This window comes from Pleurodeles waltl, chromosome 12 (genome assembly GCF_031143425.1).
Source record: "Pleurodeles waltl isolate 20211129_DDA chromosome 12, aPleWal1.hap1.20221129, whole genome shotgun sequence".
Lineage (NCBI taxonomy): Eukaryota > Metazoa > Chordata > Amphibia > Caudata > Salamandridae > Pleurodeles > Pleurodeles waltl.
The window spans coordinates 194,298,010-194,317,459 of NC_090451.1; the positions used below are offsets into that span (position 1 = coordinate 194,298,010).

Genomic DNA, 19,450 nt, shown 5'->3' on the forward strand with positions numbered 1-19,450 from the left:
AAACGGGATTAACCCAAACCCAAAAAGATAGACCTTTAGTTTGCAGAACAAGGGTGGCAAGAATATTGGAGAGGGTGTACATATAACTAGATCATGTGGTCTCTCTGGTGACGGGTGCACTGACTGACACCTGTGTGACTGAAACTGGTCACCATCTATATCCAAGTTACTAGTGGTTCTGGCAAGAAGGGTTGTGCCGTGGTTGGCACACAAGGATGATTACATACCTTCAGGGTCCTACCTTTCAAAACAGGAAGTCACAGTTAAGATTTTCCTGTTTGGGGGGTGCACTGAGATGTTCTAACAACTATACATTCAGAACTGTTTGTTGTAGTATGATATTCAAAACAGCCCTGAGTTCAGAATCAGTTTGCTCATGGACTGGAAGGCACTGCACGAGGTTTGACTGTAAGTTGCAGGAGCGCAGAAGGGGCTCCAAATGACCTTTTTAAGCCATGCTCTAGTTGCTACACTCTTTCGGGCGTACTGCGTTGGAGGGCTGGTGTTGAGAGCAAGTTACTGAAAGCTGATCAGCGGAGCAGGCTCACTAGGCAGATACTATTGCTCTTCTGTAATCTTATGTCTTGTGATAATGTTGATTCTTTAGTTTAGATGTCTTTCCATGCCAGCTGCTCCTAGGGTCCGCCGTCACCTGGGCAATCTCTAACTCTGCGCCAGCACTCCGCATAGGTCTCCATGTAGGTCTCAGTCATCTAAGCACTGGTCCTGTAGCTGTCATAGTAGTACACATACTATAAATTGATTCTGCTGCACTTTTTCTTGAAGTAAAGACAAGTACTAAGAATTTTCCCTAAGATGCCTTTCTAGAAGTGGACTCATTGGAAGGATATTAGGATCAAATCAGACATGCCACCTCCAGAATCAGGCTTCCCCAGCCATCGAAAGTAGGGAACATCTTTGCTGGCTTTTTCACAAACTTTCTACCCTGAAGTTAGAGGAGTGCTCCAGTAGATTGTTTGTACATTTGCATTGGGTGGCCAAAACCGCAGATGTCCAGTAGTATGCAGGCTGTTTCAAGGAAGGCTCTGCACACAACACTGGGATGCCTCCGTAAGAACTGTTGCTGGATAAACCATGGCCTGTGTGTGTGTGCCAGCCCAGAAACTAGACAAGGACTACTGTATGATCCCAGAGGTGCTGCACCAAGCCCTGCTGCAAGGTTGAGGGAAGCGTGGCTCTACTGTGCCATCACGTATTAGGAACACCACTTGGTGCTCCATCCTTGCATTCTCAGGGGGCAAAATTCACAGATCACCTGGATACCCAAACAGGTCTCAGTTAAGCCATAAGCACAGCAAACACTCATGTCAGGCTTTACGGGCAATGGTGGGTTCTGTATGTGTCTTTGCCCCATGCCCATCATACCCTGAAAGCAAAAACAGAGAGTAGTTTAGTTTCTTTCTTTGGTTTCAATTAGATGATGAGGAACATAACCTCTTTCACAAATAAATCCATCCTATTTTTTTTTTTACTTTCATGTACACGGGCCATCCTTATCCTTAAACTAGTATATTCAAGTGAAGGCTTATTTTGTTGTTGAAAGGTAAACAGCCCCCTAACAACAAACAATCTTTTAGGAGGGCTGAGGGTTCCGAGCTCATGTGTCTTGTTAGATTAGCCTTTGAGATTTCAGTGGCGCACAGGATGGTAAGAAAATCCATATCTTGTTATTTTTAGATGTTTGACTAATGCGCAAGTATTCATTCTACTTACAGTTACCAAGCTCTGTGCGTTTTAAAGGCTTGGGAGCCCGGATGGGACATGGTCATAGGGGAACAGTTGAAGTAGGGGTGGATATATGCAAATGAGGCGAAAAGGCTAGAACGTCACATCACATGGTGATTAACGGTAGTAGGTTACAGCCAGTCAGAGTGAACAGGTACCAATGCATGGCACCAACATCCTTATTTACCTTACTTCAAAGTGTAGTGATAGAAACAAGGGCCCTCGTTGGGCACTTGACCAGTAGATATGTTCTGCTGATTCATTGTGGTGCATTATATGAGTGTTGAAGTCACAGAAAATCGGTTTAGGGGGTATTATATTTCATTCAAAGTGATAAGGAGCTGTGAGCGATTGTGTAACTAAATGGACCTGGTACCCCTCTTAGGCACAAACCTATGGGCATTACCTCCCTTGTGAATTTGCTGATCAGCAGGCATGTGAAGGCAAACTAGTTGCACAGAACAAATAAGTGAAATGAGGAGCTACTATCTTAAGACACTTTGTGAAACATGGAAGCAGACGAAGCATAGAGAGATTTACTATCAAACAGTTTGCTTTTATCTTGTCGAGTGAAATATGAGGAAGTTTTGGGCGGTTGACCTTAAATGTCTGGATGGACAATGAGGCAGAAACATTTTAGTTAGGTTGGAAGAAGTTAGCTAATGTAGAACCTTTTGCCCAGGCAAAGGGCCTTGAGCTTGATGAAATAGCCCAGCACTATTATTGTTACCTGCGATTTGCTTTGAGTGATGAAGAGGCCGGTTTCGAGTTCCGGACAAGTTTTGGAAACAGATGTTTTGCAAAGAGCCCACATAGTGCCACTTTGTGAGGCAAGGTTTCACGCCTCATCACACGGTTACCTATTGAAAAGGGACAATCACGTGGTGTGCTGGAAACACTTGCATAGAAGGATGTGAGCTCTCTATACAGATGGGTTCCAATCAAAAACACCCTAGGACATGGGAGATGCTGCCAGATGAGTTCTTTATTGCTGCGGCCGAGGGAGCTGTGGCTGTGTAGGCAGAGGCAAGGGGTTAAAAGCTGTCCTGCCCCTCACTAAGGCCATGCACCCTTCTCCCTATACCCTCACGTAGTGAAACGTTTCTTAAGGTGGCAGGTCTGCTTGGACAGTTTAGGGTACATTATGAACTAAGCAGTTGAGGTAGCTGGCTTGACTCAATTCACCATAAGCTGGACTTGAGGGACAGTGTTTATAAAGGAGGTTTATTTTAGGTTCATTGTGGGTCTGTAAGACCCAACGTGTCTCTAGTGCCTGCATATTCTCTATAAGAGAACCGGCAGCTTTGGGAGGAGGGCGGGCGGGGCACACACACAAACACACACACAGACTCGTTCTTTCACACCCAGACACGCACGCACGCACGCTCACCCATTAACAACACTCATTCCATTCAAACATGCACGCACGCACCATTCATTTTACAAATTCACACACATTCATTCTTACACGCACGCACGCACTCACATCCAGTAACAACACTCATTCCATTCAAACATGCACGCACGCACCAAACATTCATTTTACAAGATCAAACACATTCATTCTTTCACACACACACACACGCACGCACATCCATGAACAACACTCATAACACTCAAACATGCACGCGCGCACCAAACATTCAAAGGAAAACATAACACACATACACACACACACACACACACACACACTTACCTTCAGCCTCCAGGTCCCAGGAGGGTTGGGACTGCTGCCTTCCTTCATTGGCTGACCTTAGGTCAGCCAATGAGGGAAGGCAGCAGTCCCAGCCTGGTCACAGAGTGGGATGGGGTCAGTGAGACTGCTGACCCCAGCTCACTCTGTGACGAAGTGTCACTGATTGACACTCGCCCTGGGCGCTTCAGGGCTTAAACCTGAAGCGCCCAGGGAGAGTGTCAATGGGTGACGCTTTCCTCGTCACCCAGGGGAGGGCCTGGAGGCACCTTTGCTGGGCCGAGGAGATCACGCCCATAAGGGTCGTGATCTCCTCAGCCCAGCAAAGTTCAGCTCAGGCAGCTAGGAGTCTGCGCAAATCGCGCATGTCTGCTCCTGGCTGCCTGACCTGAACATAAAGAGTGTCTGTGAGGCTGACCTTTGTTCAGCCTGACAGACACTCTTCATGGGGTGGGGGGGGCGTGGCCCCTCCGCCCTAAAGGACGGGCCGCCACTGAGAACCAAACTACATCTGAGACAGGCAAGAATGCAACAATAAGATAATCCTGCATGCTCTAGATCCTTAAGTCTGTTGTTGACTTTACCTGACATAGGACCTGATTTAAATGTCAGTGGAGGGAATACTGTGTCACAAATGTGACGGATAACCCGTACGCCGTATTACGATCCCCACAGGATATAATGCTATCGTAATCCATCGGACAGGCTATCCGTCACGTTTGTGACCGAGTAATCCCCTCCGCTGACATCTAAATCAGGCCCATAGTTTTTGTTGCAGCCCGACTGCAGTGTGTGTATCTGTATTTATTATTGGGAAAAACTGAACATGCTAATCAATTCTTTTCAGTGGTACGTTGCCTGGCCGAAGGCGGAACACCATAGTGGTGAAGGTCCCGGGACCAGATGACAGTCACAACGAAGACTGCGATAGTGGATCTGAGGCCAGCGACACTCACTCCACCAGTGGTCAGTCGGGAAGTCAGAGCATTGGCAGCAATGTGACGCTCATCACCCTGAACTCTGAAGGTAGGACCTATGGGGAACCTGTGTCTCAAAATGTCGATTGCAGCAGGTCTCGTTTTGTGTTCAGCGCAAAGGGGATGACCAATGATGCAGCATTACAGTTTCAAAAGTGTTCTTTTCCCTGACACCAGGCGAGTATGAAGTGGAAGTCATAAAGCTGCCCCATCCTTGGGCTGCAAGAGCCTCACTTTTACAAGGAAACCTTTGGCAGGGCTGCCACTGTTCAGGCCGGGCCCACATAGCGCATGCGCCGGTCGAGGAGGCCCTGGTTGTGCACATCTCCACTTGACCTCGCATCGTGTGGGATCCCAGGACCCTGAGAGCGGCGGGTTGTGTGTGGATGAAGCCCAGCACACATGTGGTGAGCCGGCAGAAGAGATTTACACTAGCTCGGCTGCCAGGGAGCCGTCTGTTTGTTTGAACTACTCCTCCTGTACCGATACTTGACTTCTCTAACTTCTGACACCATATGGAGACCACGACTCCTTGGAAGTGAGGAGCTGATTTTGGTGCCGGAATTTATTTTCTTAGCCGCGTGTATAATAACCAAGCTGGGTCAAGTTACCCTCCGAAGTCTGAAAAGAACTGTAGAAGTCTGTAAAGGACAGTTATTTGGATTCAGTTGCTTTTGAGGTTTGTAACGAAAGAATTTACACATGAAAAAACAAACTTGTGATGAGCAAAGAGCAGTGGTATGAGGGTTGCTACAGATGGCAACGTTGTGCTTCAGAATAGACCTAGATTTTAGATGTCACTGCCCAGCCTGTAATTGGGAGTCAGTGTTCCATAGAGAAAATACACCAGCGTAATTAATAGTTTAATATTTTTACAGTAAATAACAAGTGACGTCAGTACCGCGCAGACGTCCGAAATAAAGGCCATAAACCTCTTAATGTCACACTGCTTCGTTTGTTTACTTACCCTTATCAGCTGAAGTGCACTACTGATAAAACGGAAGTCCTCAGTTTTGGACACAATTTCACATTAGACCCGGATGTTCACTGGCCTTCGGGGGTACCTGCTCCTGACACTCAGGTCACGATTGTAAAAAAAACCTAAGTGCTAAGTTTGATACTACATTTTCTTTGTACAGTGATATCATCTCATTAGTTTGTGTAGGTTTTGGCATCCTCCGGATGGCTGAGAAGTTTTTGTATTTTCTATCTCTTTCCTCCAAGATAACTGTTATATTGGCTTTGGTGATGTCCAGACTGGACTACGCCCATGCGCTTGGACTACGCCCATGCGCTGTGTGCAGGGCTTGCCTAAGTATCTGCTTAACAAACGCTGGACCGTTCAGAACGTGGCAGCGCGGGTGGCCCTAGGCGTCCATAGACGAGGACGCATCTGTATAATTTGCATTGGCTTCCTATTGAAAAAAAGAATCATTTTTAAACTGGCATATTTAATGCATACAGCTCTCTATTTTATTGGTCCGGCCTACTTATCTGCCAGAATTTCCTTTTATACACCTGACAGAGCCTTACTATCTGTTGGTAACTGTCTCGCTAAGATCCCTAGGATCCATGGGACGTTGGTTCTTTTTCCTTTCTTGGCCCATGAGGTTGGAATACTCTACCTCTTGATTTGCGCCAAACAAAAATAGAGGCTGTTTTTAAGAAAAAACTTAAGTCCTGGCTTTTTGCACTGTAACTGTTCTGCATCTGAGCTGGCCCTCGGCGCCGGGGCACTCTTGAGACGCCGGGCGCTTTGCAAACTATCACTATAGCTGGCAGGTGCTTGTGGGCCACAGAATCAAAGCCCACTTGACTAGATGATTGACAGATTCTGAAGTTTAATCAAAACAACTGCACCTGTTAGATGGAAGATTGTTACAGGAGAGGAAGGGGTGGGTGCTGTAGGCAGACGAGGCCTCCCTTCATGGCGCCGCAGACCTTGTTTGATTAGCACTATGTGAGGTTGCGTCAAATACGTCGGTGACATTTGACATCACAAGTATTTTTGTCTGCATCTTCCTGATAATAGAGAATTTCATACAGTTTCATGTTTGTCCACTACGTAGTACATACTTTGTTTGGTGAGTTTCAAAACAAATAGTTCGTAGGGAAGCTGTCACTCGTCAATTATATATTGCACCGAATAGGACTTTTAAGAAAGATGTTTTAGAGGTACTATACAAATGTGTAACGAATATCATGTATTACTGCCCAGTAATGCACACTTCTGCAGACATTTATTCATCACTTAACTTTCTGCCTCTTGGTCTGTTCTGTCCTGGAAACCCCTTGTTGGCAAAATAAGACTGATACACCTTTACCTGTTATGTATTAATTTTCCCGTTCTGTTGAGCAAGATTGTCTCAAATGCCACATTGATTTTTTCCTGCCTTTATGTAACTCACTGTCATCATGGAACATTGTGGCTAAAGCAGCGTTTCTAATAAGATTGTTCCTTGTGGACATGGAAAACAAGCATTTGCAAAGCTGGAAGGTTTGGCCTTATCTTTGTCAATGCAGACTCTCACTGGTTAATAATTAAGTATTTAAAAAGCATCCGCGGGCAGCCATCATTAAATGTTTTTCAAGATTTTATCAGTTTTTCCCATTCCAAGATGGCTGATACATTGGAAACTTGACAGCCAACTCGGAAAGGTAAAGAATGATAAAGTCTTGAAAAAACCTGCTGTGCATATAAATGTACAGAGATGAACAGCCATCTTGGAATGATTTTTGTTTGTTTTGTTAAAGGTATGGTGAAAATGATTCCAAGATGGCTGCTAGTGTACAGGCATGCACACACGCAGGTTGTCATCATGGAATATTTTTGTTATACTTTGTCAAAAACCATTCAACCATGGCCATCCATGCGTGAGCATGCACTGGTTTGTTTCTAATTTGTAATTATTTCTCATTCATTATTATTTAATGATGACCCACCTGGTGTAAGGAATGTGCTGACTATCATAAAACAGTAATGAATAAAAATAGCCCACTCATACATAGATATCTGACTCATGGTTAAGATATCAGCAGCTTCTCAGACATGCCATGCTAGAAATGTTGGCACATTTGACTTTGTGGTGATATTTTAGGGCACTGTTCCTTGTAACAGCTCTAAAATGATAGTGAACAGAGAAAACACTGGTAGTTGCCATTTAGTTTTTTCCCCTATTTCGGTGGCCATCTATACTGCAAAAGCACTGCATCTCATTGTGGCCATGTCAACCTATCAATGTATTCAGACTCTAATTAAATTAAGAATTAATAAGTACATGCTGGTCTGACGTGGTGTTCCATAATGGCAGGACATGCCAATCTGTGTACTAATGTCTCAGATGGGATGGAGTAGATTTAGGATGGTTCATCGAGTATAGAAAAAGAAGAGCTCAAAGTAGTTGTTCAAGGCATGTGTTATCTGATGATTTAAAAAAAACCTGTTGCATGCAAACCATTAATGCCAGTAGCACTCTACCAAGAGGCATCTTGAAGCTGAGGGAGAATCAATAAATAACCTATGCCACTGGGGTTTCTGGTCTTTCAGAAATGATGCATTGTAAATGTGTATTTCTCCATTCTGGATTCTGCACTAAAATGTATAAATGCTGAATAGCTCTGGGTGTGTGTGGACACAGATGTGCAACATAATCTGGTTTTCATTAAAGACACAGCGACTAGCATTAGGCATCCAAACTCTTTAATGCCACTACACAGCAGCTTATTTAAAAGGTCACAGATGCCAGCACTAACAGTCAGCTACGTTCTAGGCTATGAAGACAGCAATTTTTCCAGTCCCAAGCACAGTCTGGATAAAAATAATCTTCCACTCTCTTCCTCTAAAAACCTTCTCTTCAATCCTACGGGTCCTTTACTGTGTCTCAACACAAAATTGAATTACAAAGAACAAAATCCATATTTGCAAAGGTATGCATATGCTTATCAGGATGAATTGAAATTAAATATATCAAGGTGCCACAGTCATACAATGAAATATGCCCCATACATCTTGATCAATATAATAATACTTTTTAGGTAGGTCAGACGGAATCATACCTGTTACTTTCAATGAGACTGATTTGGAAGGGACAATACAGGCTTCCATTTCTTTACTAAAATCCTAATAGTCCTGTCACATATTTGGAAGAACAATATTTGAAGACAAAACTAGAGGCTAGCAGTATGCATGTTCAGAGCTTTTAGAAGACCAAGGAAGAAATATCCCCAATTAACTTCCAATACAAAGTAGTATATGTGACTGAACGAGGATAGTTATTTTGTTCTTTATATCTTCCTGCCATCATCTTGTGTAAAACACCTTGTGTGACACTTCATGTATAGAAAGAGGCTTGGATGCAGGCAAATCTAGATCAGCTTGACTCATAATGGTCTTAGATCAGTTTGCTACTATAGTGCAATTGAAAGTACTGCCTTCCATTTTTTTTTTTTATAAATTGATTGCTCAGCCCTCAAATTCTTGAGATGATTCGACATGACTCACCTCATACTTCTTGAAACACCTCACCACACACAGTTATCTAAGTCTTGAGAATAAAATATTGATAAAAAACTGAAGTTGACTTGCTCTTACTTTTCTTAGCCAAACCAAAAGTAACCCAGTCTGAGGTCAAAAATCTTGACGTTACCTCCAGCACTGTCATATTGGGGACTTTACAAACTGTAATCTAATACAGGAGTGTTACTAGCTTCATCGAGATCTGCCACCACTTTAGAAATAAAGTTGAAGGCCAGTTTCCAAAATGGCTAAATGTTTTACTTGTACCCCAAAGGGTGTTGTAACAAGGATTTTGTGTTCTTTTAAACTTTACACCCTTCATAATGCTTTAAACAATCTCTTCAAGTTTCTTCCATCCTTCCAGTTATGTCCTATCAGAATAGCAGACCTGTAACAGTTTAAAGTTCTGTAAGTAGAGCAGTTTGCAAAAAGCTCTGAAATAAAATTTTATAGCCATCACATAAGATGCTACCATGGTATCTAATCATCTCTCCATTCACAATACTCCCTAGAAGGGCAGAAGACTGCCTAGTGGTCAGCAACTGTGCGAGGCCACTATACAACGTGGGCAACAGAGTAGCAACTTTCTAAAAGTTGGCCTTCCTTGAAAGTGACAATAAACTTGACTTGTGCATCAAGTTGGGTTTAATTTGATACCTTGAAGGACCCATTCTAGTAGTCCAATTTAGAAGTTTGCTGGACTGAGAGGTCATCCGATAACTCTGTGTTAGCCAATGTTGCTGCTAGCTTTTCCACAGCAAAAATTACAATTTGGAAGTTTTGCTCTTAGGATACATTAAGTATATGTTAATGATATAAATCTCCCTGTTTGGGGGCTCCATAGTCCTTCCTTAGGGGAGAAATCTATAGTGCTAAGGGAAGTGGGACTGTGCAATTGGTTTAAATGGCAAAGTCAAACTAGCTGTTTAAAACTGCTTTTTCAGGTTGCAGTGACAGGCTGGCAGCCATTTTTTACTTTGCCACGCACAGGGTGGCACAATCAGTGCTGCAGCCCTGGGGGGAGGCATTCTGTCTTAAATTCCGTGGGCACCCTTGGCACCAAATACTAGGGACTTCTAAGTAAATCAGCTTATGCCACATACTAATCCATTGTTATTTTGCACACTATGCCACCTCAGCTGGATCCAAACCACTGTGTTGCTTATGTCCAGTTGAGGGACAACCGGGCCTGGCAGTTCAGGCTGGACTCTGCCTGTTGGAGCAGGGCCAAGAATGTTTTTTCTGTGGCTGAGTCCAAGCTGAGGTGGCATGGTGGGTGAGAAATGATGGACTGGGATGCGGCCCTGAGCAATTGCTGATGTCTGAGAACAATTTAAGCATTCCATCCATCCCCTTGCTGTTGTACTTGGGTCCTGTTGCACAGCGAACACAGGACCTGGGTCTGGGATGTCTGTCACACTTAGGGGTTCTACTGCAGCAAACAACAATGTGATGGGAGGGATGCTTGAACTGATGCCAGCCACTGGCAATCTCTCGGGTCCGCATATCAGTCCACGGTTATTCGCCCAAAGTTCCATTGTAGACAGAGACCAGTCCAGTGCAAATCAGTGGTGGTCCTGTTCCAAAAGGAACAGTCCAGCCTGAACTGCAGGCCAGGTCTCCTACGGATATAAGCACAAGCAACTCCAAACTGGTTTCAGGCAGCCCGGGGTTGCTCGAAGTATTGGGGCCTCTTCCTGTCGTCAGCTCTCACATTAGTTTTTGCCCTCGTGCTGAAGTGAATTTGTCCAACCCACCGAGCTAACAATTTAGCTGTATCCGAGATTAACCCCAGAGGCGACGTTCTCCCCCTCTCTCCCTTCCACTCATTGCCTGGTGCCTTTATCGTGCTTGTCTTCAATGTTGTGTTCAAAGCCACACCCATAGGAGGTAGTGCCTAGATGAGGCCGTAGTCCCATCTGCCCTCCCTTTAATTCCGTTTTACATAAACAATGCTTTCTAGTAGCTGTAACCTGACCCCGTGCCTCCCAACACCAGCGCCATCACCCCACCTTCACTTATTTCGATTAACCAGTACCGTGTTCTCGACTCCACCGCTGTTAGGCTGACGGACGGCGGGTTACCTTCCACCGCCCGGCATGGCAGGCCCTACCACGGATCTACTGGGGCGGAGCTGGCCGGGGGCCAATAAAACAGTTTCTTTTAAGGGTAACGCCTAAAAAAGACCGTCTGCTTCCTATGTGTCCTACCAAAAGTCTTACGAAACGGATGTGTTTACTAATAGAAGGCAATTAATTTGTTTATTCTTAGCTTGCCTTTATCTCTGCACCGCTTTGTGAGGCTTGCATTTTAGAAAAACGCACAAATTGAAATAAATGGCTAATGATTCCCGTGTCAGCGTCTTTGATATGGTCGCAAATGTTATACGTTTGTATTTTGAAAAGCATCTCGTAGTTCTTGGGGCGAGCATTTTGGTCTTATACATCGGCTCAGAGCTTCAAGTGCTTCCTTTCCCTGGAGAGCTAGCCCTCGTAGGAAGCAGGCATGAGGCGAGCATGTGGGCGAGGGTATAATGAGATAACAAGCCACAGAAAAGAAAGTGTGTGCGGCTTCTCGTGGATCATCTCCGTAGCTTTATTTGAATATTCTTGCTTTGTGCTCTAGGGGGAGCTCTCGACTAAGTGAACCTGTCCTAAAGTGTTTCGGTTGCTTAATTGAACGCTCACAATGCCGTCTTGATTGTATTTGCATATTTTTGCATATTCAGCACGCTTTTAATCGCGTTATCCTGATTAACGCAACACTGCTACTTCATCTGCACCTACTTCGTCGCAATAAATAATGTATTATAAATGCACGATCCTGGGTTGTACTCACGACTTTGACTTGCCAACTCCGACACCTTTTCTGATAGTTCATCCGCTGTAACCCGTCTACAGACTTAATATTATTTTATGTTCACACTTTTCTTAATACTTATTTTTCTTACAAATGCATCACTCGAGGCTCTCATGCCGAGTTTGTAGAATCTGAAGTCAAACCCTAAACCTAAAGAAAATGTACATCACAGCACTACTTGCGCATTTAAAATTTGCGCAGTAAAATGAGAAATAACGCGTGGGAAACAGTACCCCTCATAGATTGCTCACTTCCTCCAGTTTGTTGCTACCACCATTTAGCTGGCGCTAACACACTTGGTAAAGTCTATGCACAGTGACGTAACGGAAAATGCGACTAGGGCCCCCCGAGTCTTCCATTTCTCACCCATGTTCATTGGCCTCTGCCTGCCTTAAGGGCCCTGCGAAAGGCCGAGGGGCTCCTGAAGCGAACCAACGGGTCTGGCTTTTCGTGCGAATGCGTATAAACACTGGAATTAATAACTGCTTTTTACATGCATTGTATGCAAATATATTGTTCTTCTCATTCAAGCCCATCCACTTGCTTTTCAACTGGGGGATAGGTAGCGAAAAAGGATTGCTTCCTGTATGGAAACTATATAGGAGATAAAGATTTGAATATTGCAAACAGCGTGATGGTTGAGTGTACTTTACCTATGTGAAATAATTCCTGGTGCATTTCAATGGGAGCACTTCCTGGAAAGGATAGCCAATAGCATGAGGTGAGAGAGTTATAACTCTACTCGATGGAACCAAATCTAATGGGAAGTGACATATTCTAAATAATCTGTAACATAAGTATGTCTTGCAGGTACTTCCATTGTCAAGCCAGACCTAAAATTGTGCTGTTTCAATAGGTCAAGAAAAAATGTATTGGCCATAGCAACGTGTAGGCTGCTGATTGTGTTCACCGCAAGGCATGGTTTTGTGAAAGTCCTGATGACATAAAGGCGTTCTTAGCCTTTCCTCAGAGCTGCAGGTTCGTGTTTCTAGACCACTGTACATTTAATGTTGCTGTCAGTGCCTTGTATGCAATGCAACAGCATTCTAAAGTAATTTGAATTTGAAGGGGACGCCAGGGAGGCCCAGGCACTTTGTTTATGCATCGTGCATCCATCTGGAAAGTCATGCAGAAGCATGTCATCCTGCCTTAGTGGGGGTTCAAGGAAGAGGCGGACGTTATGGTACCAGAACATCACAGTTATAATATAGTTTGACATTTTAATATCATGACCTAGATATTGATTATAAAAATATTGACCTTGCAGTTGACAATAGCACATCTACCCCTTAAACGAACAATATTTTTTTGTAAATTAAATAGAGGACATTTTATTTCTGTGTTTGTTATTTGATATTCTGATTCACAACCAACATGAATATGTCATAAAAGAGCAATCGTTTTACCCAAGTGTGACAGTAGTGACGTCAGACTGTTGCTTCAAAGTTCATTGTGAGAGATGGTTTGACCTTTCTTAGCAAGCCCACATAGAAGTAGCCTTCATTTTTGTTCTCTTGTATCCTATGGAGTAACAAACCATTCTGATGGATATAACTACCTGTGGATTCCTCACCTAAAGAATTTTCCCCTCACGCCAGCTTTCAATGGAAATTTTCTTCTAGCTATGCACGTCGACGATGACGTCACAATTGCCCAACTTCACGCGACGCTGTATGACGACATCCAGGCAATAAGAAGCCCTCGTCGACGTGCAGACGTCAGTTGCCTTTTTTTCCGTGCCTTCGAGTAACGGTTTTTCTTTGAGGCTACCAGGGAACTACAGTTTCACTCCGGTGTAACTATGTCGCAGCCGAGGAAGTCGGGTTTTAAACCCTGTAAGCAGTGTGGAGGTCGCATGTCGGTCACGGACCCACATGAGAATTGCTTGTGGTGCCTTAGTTCCGACCATGAAGTTGAGTCCTGCAGTTCATTCCAACGCATGAATCCTAAGGCCCTGAAAGAACGGGAGGCTAAGTTGTTTCTTGCTCGATCTAAGAAGAAGAAGGAGAAGCATCATCATAGAGAGTCTTCTTCTAGATCCTCGAAGTCTCATCAGCGCCATCGAGACTCTCGGCGCCGACATGGCTCACGGCACCGATCGAGCAGAGATCGCTCCCGTTTGAGGTCTCCATCGGCTCGGCGCCACCTGACGTGGGAGATCAGCCCAACTGTGAAGCCTCCACCTCCAACGACTCCAGCTTCACGTCTCCACTGTCGGTGTATGAAGTGGATCCGCTTCAGGAGCCGAGGGCTTCTCTGGAGCAGGAGATGCCTGGGTCGTCATCGGCTTCACCTCCGGCGCCGGCTCCTCAAGGTTATCCGGCTTTCCCAGCGCCGGGCACGGACCCCGCCGTATTTCTAAATGCTATGTTTAATATTTTTGCCACCATGGCGCCTGGAGGCGGGCATGCGGGTCCTTCAGGTCCTTTGGCCTTTGACATGGGTGCTCCGGCTCCTTATAAGCCGACACCCTTTATGCCCTTTCTTCCTTCCGGAAGTACCGCTTTGGCGCCGATGCCTTTGGCGTCGCCCAGAAGACCGGTGACACCAACGACGTCCACCGTCCCAGCGCCAATGGATTCACCACGGATCCAGTCGACCTTAAAGATGCCTGTGGCGCCGGGGGATCCCACGTCGGATGGCTCAGAGGGTCGACGTCATCAGAGATATTCGGTGTCGGATGACGCCTTATCGATGCCGGGGCTCGAGTCCAGGCTCTGCTCCAGGAGGTTGGCGCTGAGGCTGCTGGAAGAACAAGAATATGAGAAGCAGCACTTGGAGGAAGGAGAAATCATGGAACCTTCAGGGGACCTGCAAGGCCTGGATACTGCAAGCGGCCTAGACACTTCCCCGGAATGGGACTTGGCTTCTCCGGGGGAGTATACAGAGGAGGCTGCCTCTTTTCATGCTGTGGTGAGGAAGGCAGCAGACTTTTTGGACCTTCCACTTCCTGCTGCGGATGTGAAGACCAACATCCTTACCGAAGTGCTGCATCCAGCATCAGCTGTGGCGGAGCCCCTTCTTCCTTTCAATGAGGCTCTTTTGACCCTATTAGGGAAGTTTGGAAGAAGCCAGTGACTTTGTCTACCGTAAACAGGGCGGTGGCGAGACGCTATCGAGTGGCCCCAGGTGATCCAGAGTTTTTGTCCAAGCACCCAACTCCGGAGAGTTTGGTTGTGCAAGCGTTGTGCTCCTCCCGTTCTGCTCCTGGATCGTTTCCCGGAGTTCCAGCAGGCAGGGAGTCTAAGAGAATGGACCAGACAGCTAAAAAGGCCTTCTCGTCATGCAGCATGGCTATAAAATCCACAAATGCTACTTGCATTTTAGGACGCTACATTTATGCCCTTATGGATGAGGCTAAGGGGCACCCGGGATTATCACCGGAGGTGTTGAACCTTTTGTCGGACGCTCAGGCTGCGGCGACCCAGGTGATCCAATCTGGGCTGGACAAGTCGGACTCGGTGGCCAGGGCTATGGGCACGTCCATAGCGATGAGGCGGCATGCTTGGCTGCGATCGTCAGGGTTCTCTCCTGATGTTCAGACCACTCTCCTTGACCTGCCATTTGATGGGGACAAGCTTTTTGGATCGAAAGCCGACTCTGCCTTGGAACATTTTAAGGAGAGTAGAGCCACGGCGAGATCCTTGGGGCTACAAGCAGCCACATCCTCTGCTTTAAAGTCATTTAGAAGGTTTAGAGGATTTGGTCATGGCGCTTCCTTTCGTGGCAGGCTCCATGCGGCAGGACGGCACTCTGCAGGAACTCTTCCTTTTAGATCCCTCAGGGGCAGGGGTAGAGTACGCACTAGAGGTGCCGCCCAGCAGCACTCTGCCTCTTCCTCTTCCTCCGGAGGGGTGCCGCAGGGAAAGCAGCCTTAGTTTTCCATCAATCCTGTTCACACATCTCCTGTAGGGGGGAGACTAACTCCCTTTCATGTGGGAGTCAATAACATCAGATTCCTGGGTCACCGATATTGTGGGGAAAGGGTATGCTCATCCCTTTTGGGAGTTCCCTCCTCCCGTCCCTCCCCGCCCATCCTTCTGTGCGGACGACCATCTTCTGTCACTGCAACAGGAGGTGATTTCCCTTTTGTCAAAGTGCGCAGTGGAGTTGGTCCCGGAGCAGGAGAGGGGTCAGGGCTGCTATTCAAGATACTTCCTGATCCCCAAAAAGGATGGTCGGTTGAGGCCAATCCTGGACCTGAGGATTTGAATTGGTTCCTCAAGCAGGAAAAGTTCAAGATGCTGACCCTGTCACAGGTTCTTTTGGCATTGAACGAAGGAGATTGGATGGTTCCGTCGACTTGCAGGATGCGTAGTTCCATATTCCAATCCTCAAGTCGCACAGGAAGTATCTCTGGTTTGTGGTGGGGTCGCAACACTATCAGTTTGCAGTCCTTCCGTTTGGTCTTACTTCGGCACCTTGAGTCTTCATGGATGTGATGGCGGTGGTTGCAGCGGAGCTCAGAAGAAAGGGGATAGCAGTATTTCCTTAACTGGACTATTGGTTGATCAAAGCCAAGTCTCCAGAGCTCTTGCAGCATCAACTGCAGTCGACAACTCAGTTGTTGTTCGATCTGGGCTTTTCAGTGAACGTGCCCAAATCTCACCTGGAGCCCTCTCAACGCCTCCTGTTCATAGGGGCAGTACTGGACACAAAATTGTATCGGGCCTTTCCTCCGCCGCAGCGGGTTCAGGACATTCAGGCGTTGATTCCAATGTTTCGAAATGGAGCGGTTGTTCCAGTCCTCAAGCTCTTTCGTCTGCTCGGTCTGTTTGCTTCTTGCATTCTGCTGGTCACTCATGCACGCTGGCACATGAGGGCTCTTCAGTGGTGCGTTCACAGGCAGTGGTTTCAACACAAAGGAGTGCTCGAGGAATCGATAAAGATCTCGAGAGACGTTGCAGCGGATCTTCGATGGTGGGCTGCGGTCGGCAACCTGTCACAAGGAAGGCCGTTCTTGCTACCTCCGCCAGTGGCCACAGTTGTAACTGATGCTTCCATTCTAGGGTGGGGAGCTCATCTGGGGGACCTGGAGATCAAAGGTTGTTGGTCTCCAATGGAACAGAAGTTTCACATCAATCTGTTGGAACTGCGGGCGATATGTCTGGCTCTCAAGGCCTTCCTCCCTTCCCTTCGCGGCCTGACGAACAATACTACCGCGATGTGGTATATAAACAAGCAGGGAGGAGTGGGGTCGTATTTGCAGAGAAGCTCTTCAGCTCTGGTCCTGGGTTCAGGAACACAGGATTTGCTTGGTAGCAAATCATTTGGCTGGAGTTCTGAACGTGCGTGCGGACAGTCTCAGTCGGCTCCTCTCGTCCGATCACGAGTGGCATCTTCATCCAGATTTGGCCCTTTACATCTTCCAGAGGTTGGGGTATCCACAAATAGATCTGTTTGCCACTCGGGAGAACGCGCACTGCCCGTCGTTTTGCAGCCTCTAGTATCCGGTGGAAGGAGCTTTGGGAGACGCGTTTCAGATGTTCTGGAATGGTCAGTTGCTTTACGCGTTTCCTCCCATACTCTTGATTCCTCGGGTTTTGAGGAAGATCCGTGATCTTAATAGCCCCGGATTGGCCAAGAAGGGTATGGTACTTGGATCTTCTCCAACTCTCTCTGTGCCCTCTGCTCCGTCTCCTGTACAGGGCAGACCTCCTCTCGCAGTCGCAGGGGCAGGTTGTACACCCCCACCTCCAGAGCCTGCACCTAAATGCCTGGAGATTGAACGGGGCAATCTGAGTTCCTTTTCTCTCCCGCCGGAGGTGGTGGAAGTTATTTTATCGGCCAGGCAACACTCCACCAAATCGATCTATGCAAGCAGGTGGGCCAGATTTGTCAGTTGGTGTGAGAGAACCAAATTGATCCCTTCAAGGCCCATTTGTCAGATGTATTGTTATTCGCTTTATCTTGGCACAGAGGGGTTGTGCAGTTGCTACAGTTAAGGGTTATTTATGAGCACTGTCGGCTTTTCTGTGCCTTCCAGACCAACCTTCCTTGCTTAAGTCACCTCTTGTATTGAGGTTCATTAAGGGTCTCACTAATAAGTTTCCGCCAAACTCCGTTTGTTATGTCACAGTGGGATCTTAACTTAGTATTGACCTTTCTTATGGGATCGCCATTTGAGCCGATGCACTCATGTCCATTAAGATTTTTAGTTTTAAAAACTGTTTTTCTAGTGGCCATAACATCTGCTAGAAGAGTGAGTGAGTTTCACGCTTTTAGCGTAGAGTCCCCATATATCTCCTTTTTCAGGGACAAAGTGGTGTTAAGGACCAAGGCGGCTTTCCCCCCGAAGGTTGTTACACCCTTTCATTTGGGACAGTCTATTACTCTCTCTTCATTTTATCCTCCGCCTCATCCATCCAAGGAGGAAGAGAGGCTTTACCGATTGGATCCACGAAGAGCGTTGAGCTTCTTTGTCAACAGAACGAGGGAGTTAAGGCAAGACGATCAGCTCTTCGTTGGCTACGTGGGGAAGAGGAGAGGCAGAGCTGTCCACAAGAGAACGCTGTCCAGGTGGGTCATTCTTTGCATCAAGCTTTGTTATTCTTTAGCAAAGAAAGAACCTCCTGTAGGGCTTCGAGCCCATTCCACCAGGGCTAAGGCTGCCTCGTCGGCCTTGGCTAGAGGTGTTCCTGTGGTTGACATCTGCAAAGCGGCAACTTGGTCATCCCTCCATACTTTTGTCAAACATTATTGTTTGGACTCTGAGGTCAGGAGGGATGGCCATTTTGCCCGCTCAGTGCTGCAGGATTTCTTGGTTTGACCATTCAGGCACCCGTCTCCTGAGGTGGTACTGCTTTGGGACTCTATTCTTTAGGTGAGGAATCCACAGGTAGTTTTATCAATCAGAAGAACAAGGTCCTTACCTTCGGTAACGCCTTTTCTGGTGGATACACTAGCTACCTGTGGATTCCTCACGGTACCACCCGCCTCTCCGTTGCCTGACTGGTCTTACCACAAATTGCTTGGGTGAGCACCTGTATATTGTATATATGTATATGATAATGCAATGTATATATATATATTTCTTTATATATGTGTATATATATCAAAGGAAACATGTTTGCATATGTATATAGATTTATATGCATAATTCGTGTTGTTGTTTCTATTAGTTTCGTTTCGGATTATTGGAATAAAAGTTGGTATATAAGTTTAATTGATGTACTTATATCACTTCTGTAATGTTAATGTTCGCCTGTTCGCCCCAAAGGCATGTAAAAAATGGTGATAACTGACGTCTGCACGTTGACGAGGGCTTCTTATTGCCTGGATGTCGTCATACGGCGTCGCGTGAAGTCGGGCAATTGTGACGTCATCGTCGACGTGCAGAGCTAGAAGAAAGCTGGCGCGAGGGGAAAATTCTTTAGGTGAGGAATCCACAGGTAGCTAGTGTATCCACCAGAAAAGGCGTTACCAAAGGTAAGTAACTTGTTCATCTCTGACATCTAAATTTAACTATCTGCTCAAAGTCCATATTTGGATAACAGAAAGAGATGCCATACGGTGGATGACCTCCTGGGCAGATTGTAACTTTGGGTTTATGTGTACCCCTGAAAGTAGGTTTCCTGGCTCGCAAGCAGACCCATTTAGAGACTCCAAATCACTGGAAATAATGGCTTCCCTTTAGGTCTAGCGATGTGTAGCCAAATG

The 19,450-nt window shown here is 46.1% G+C and overlaps 1 protein-coding gene across 4 annotated transcripts in view; it reads left to right on the top strand.

The window, feature by feature from the left end:
- The window catches only part of BANP (BTG3 associated nuclear protein), a 927,800-nt gene that overhangs the window by 281,978 nt on the left and 626,372 nt on the right, over positions 1–19,450 (top strand). For all 4 annotated transcript variants that reach the window (XM_069217391.1, XM_069217392.1, XM_069217390.1 and 1 more), the window contains one exon: positions 4,287–4,465. In XM_069217391.1, coding sequence (XP_069073492.1) covers positions 4,287–4,465 — 179 coding nt within the window. The remainder of the gene's footprint in view (positions 1–4,286; positions 4,466–19,450) is intronic.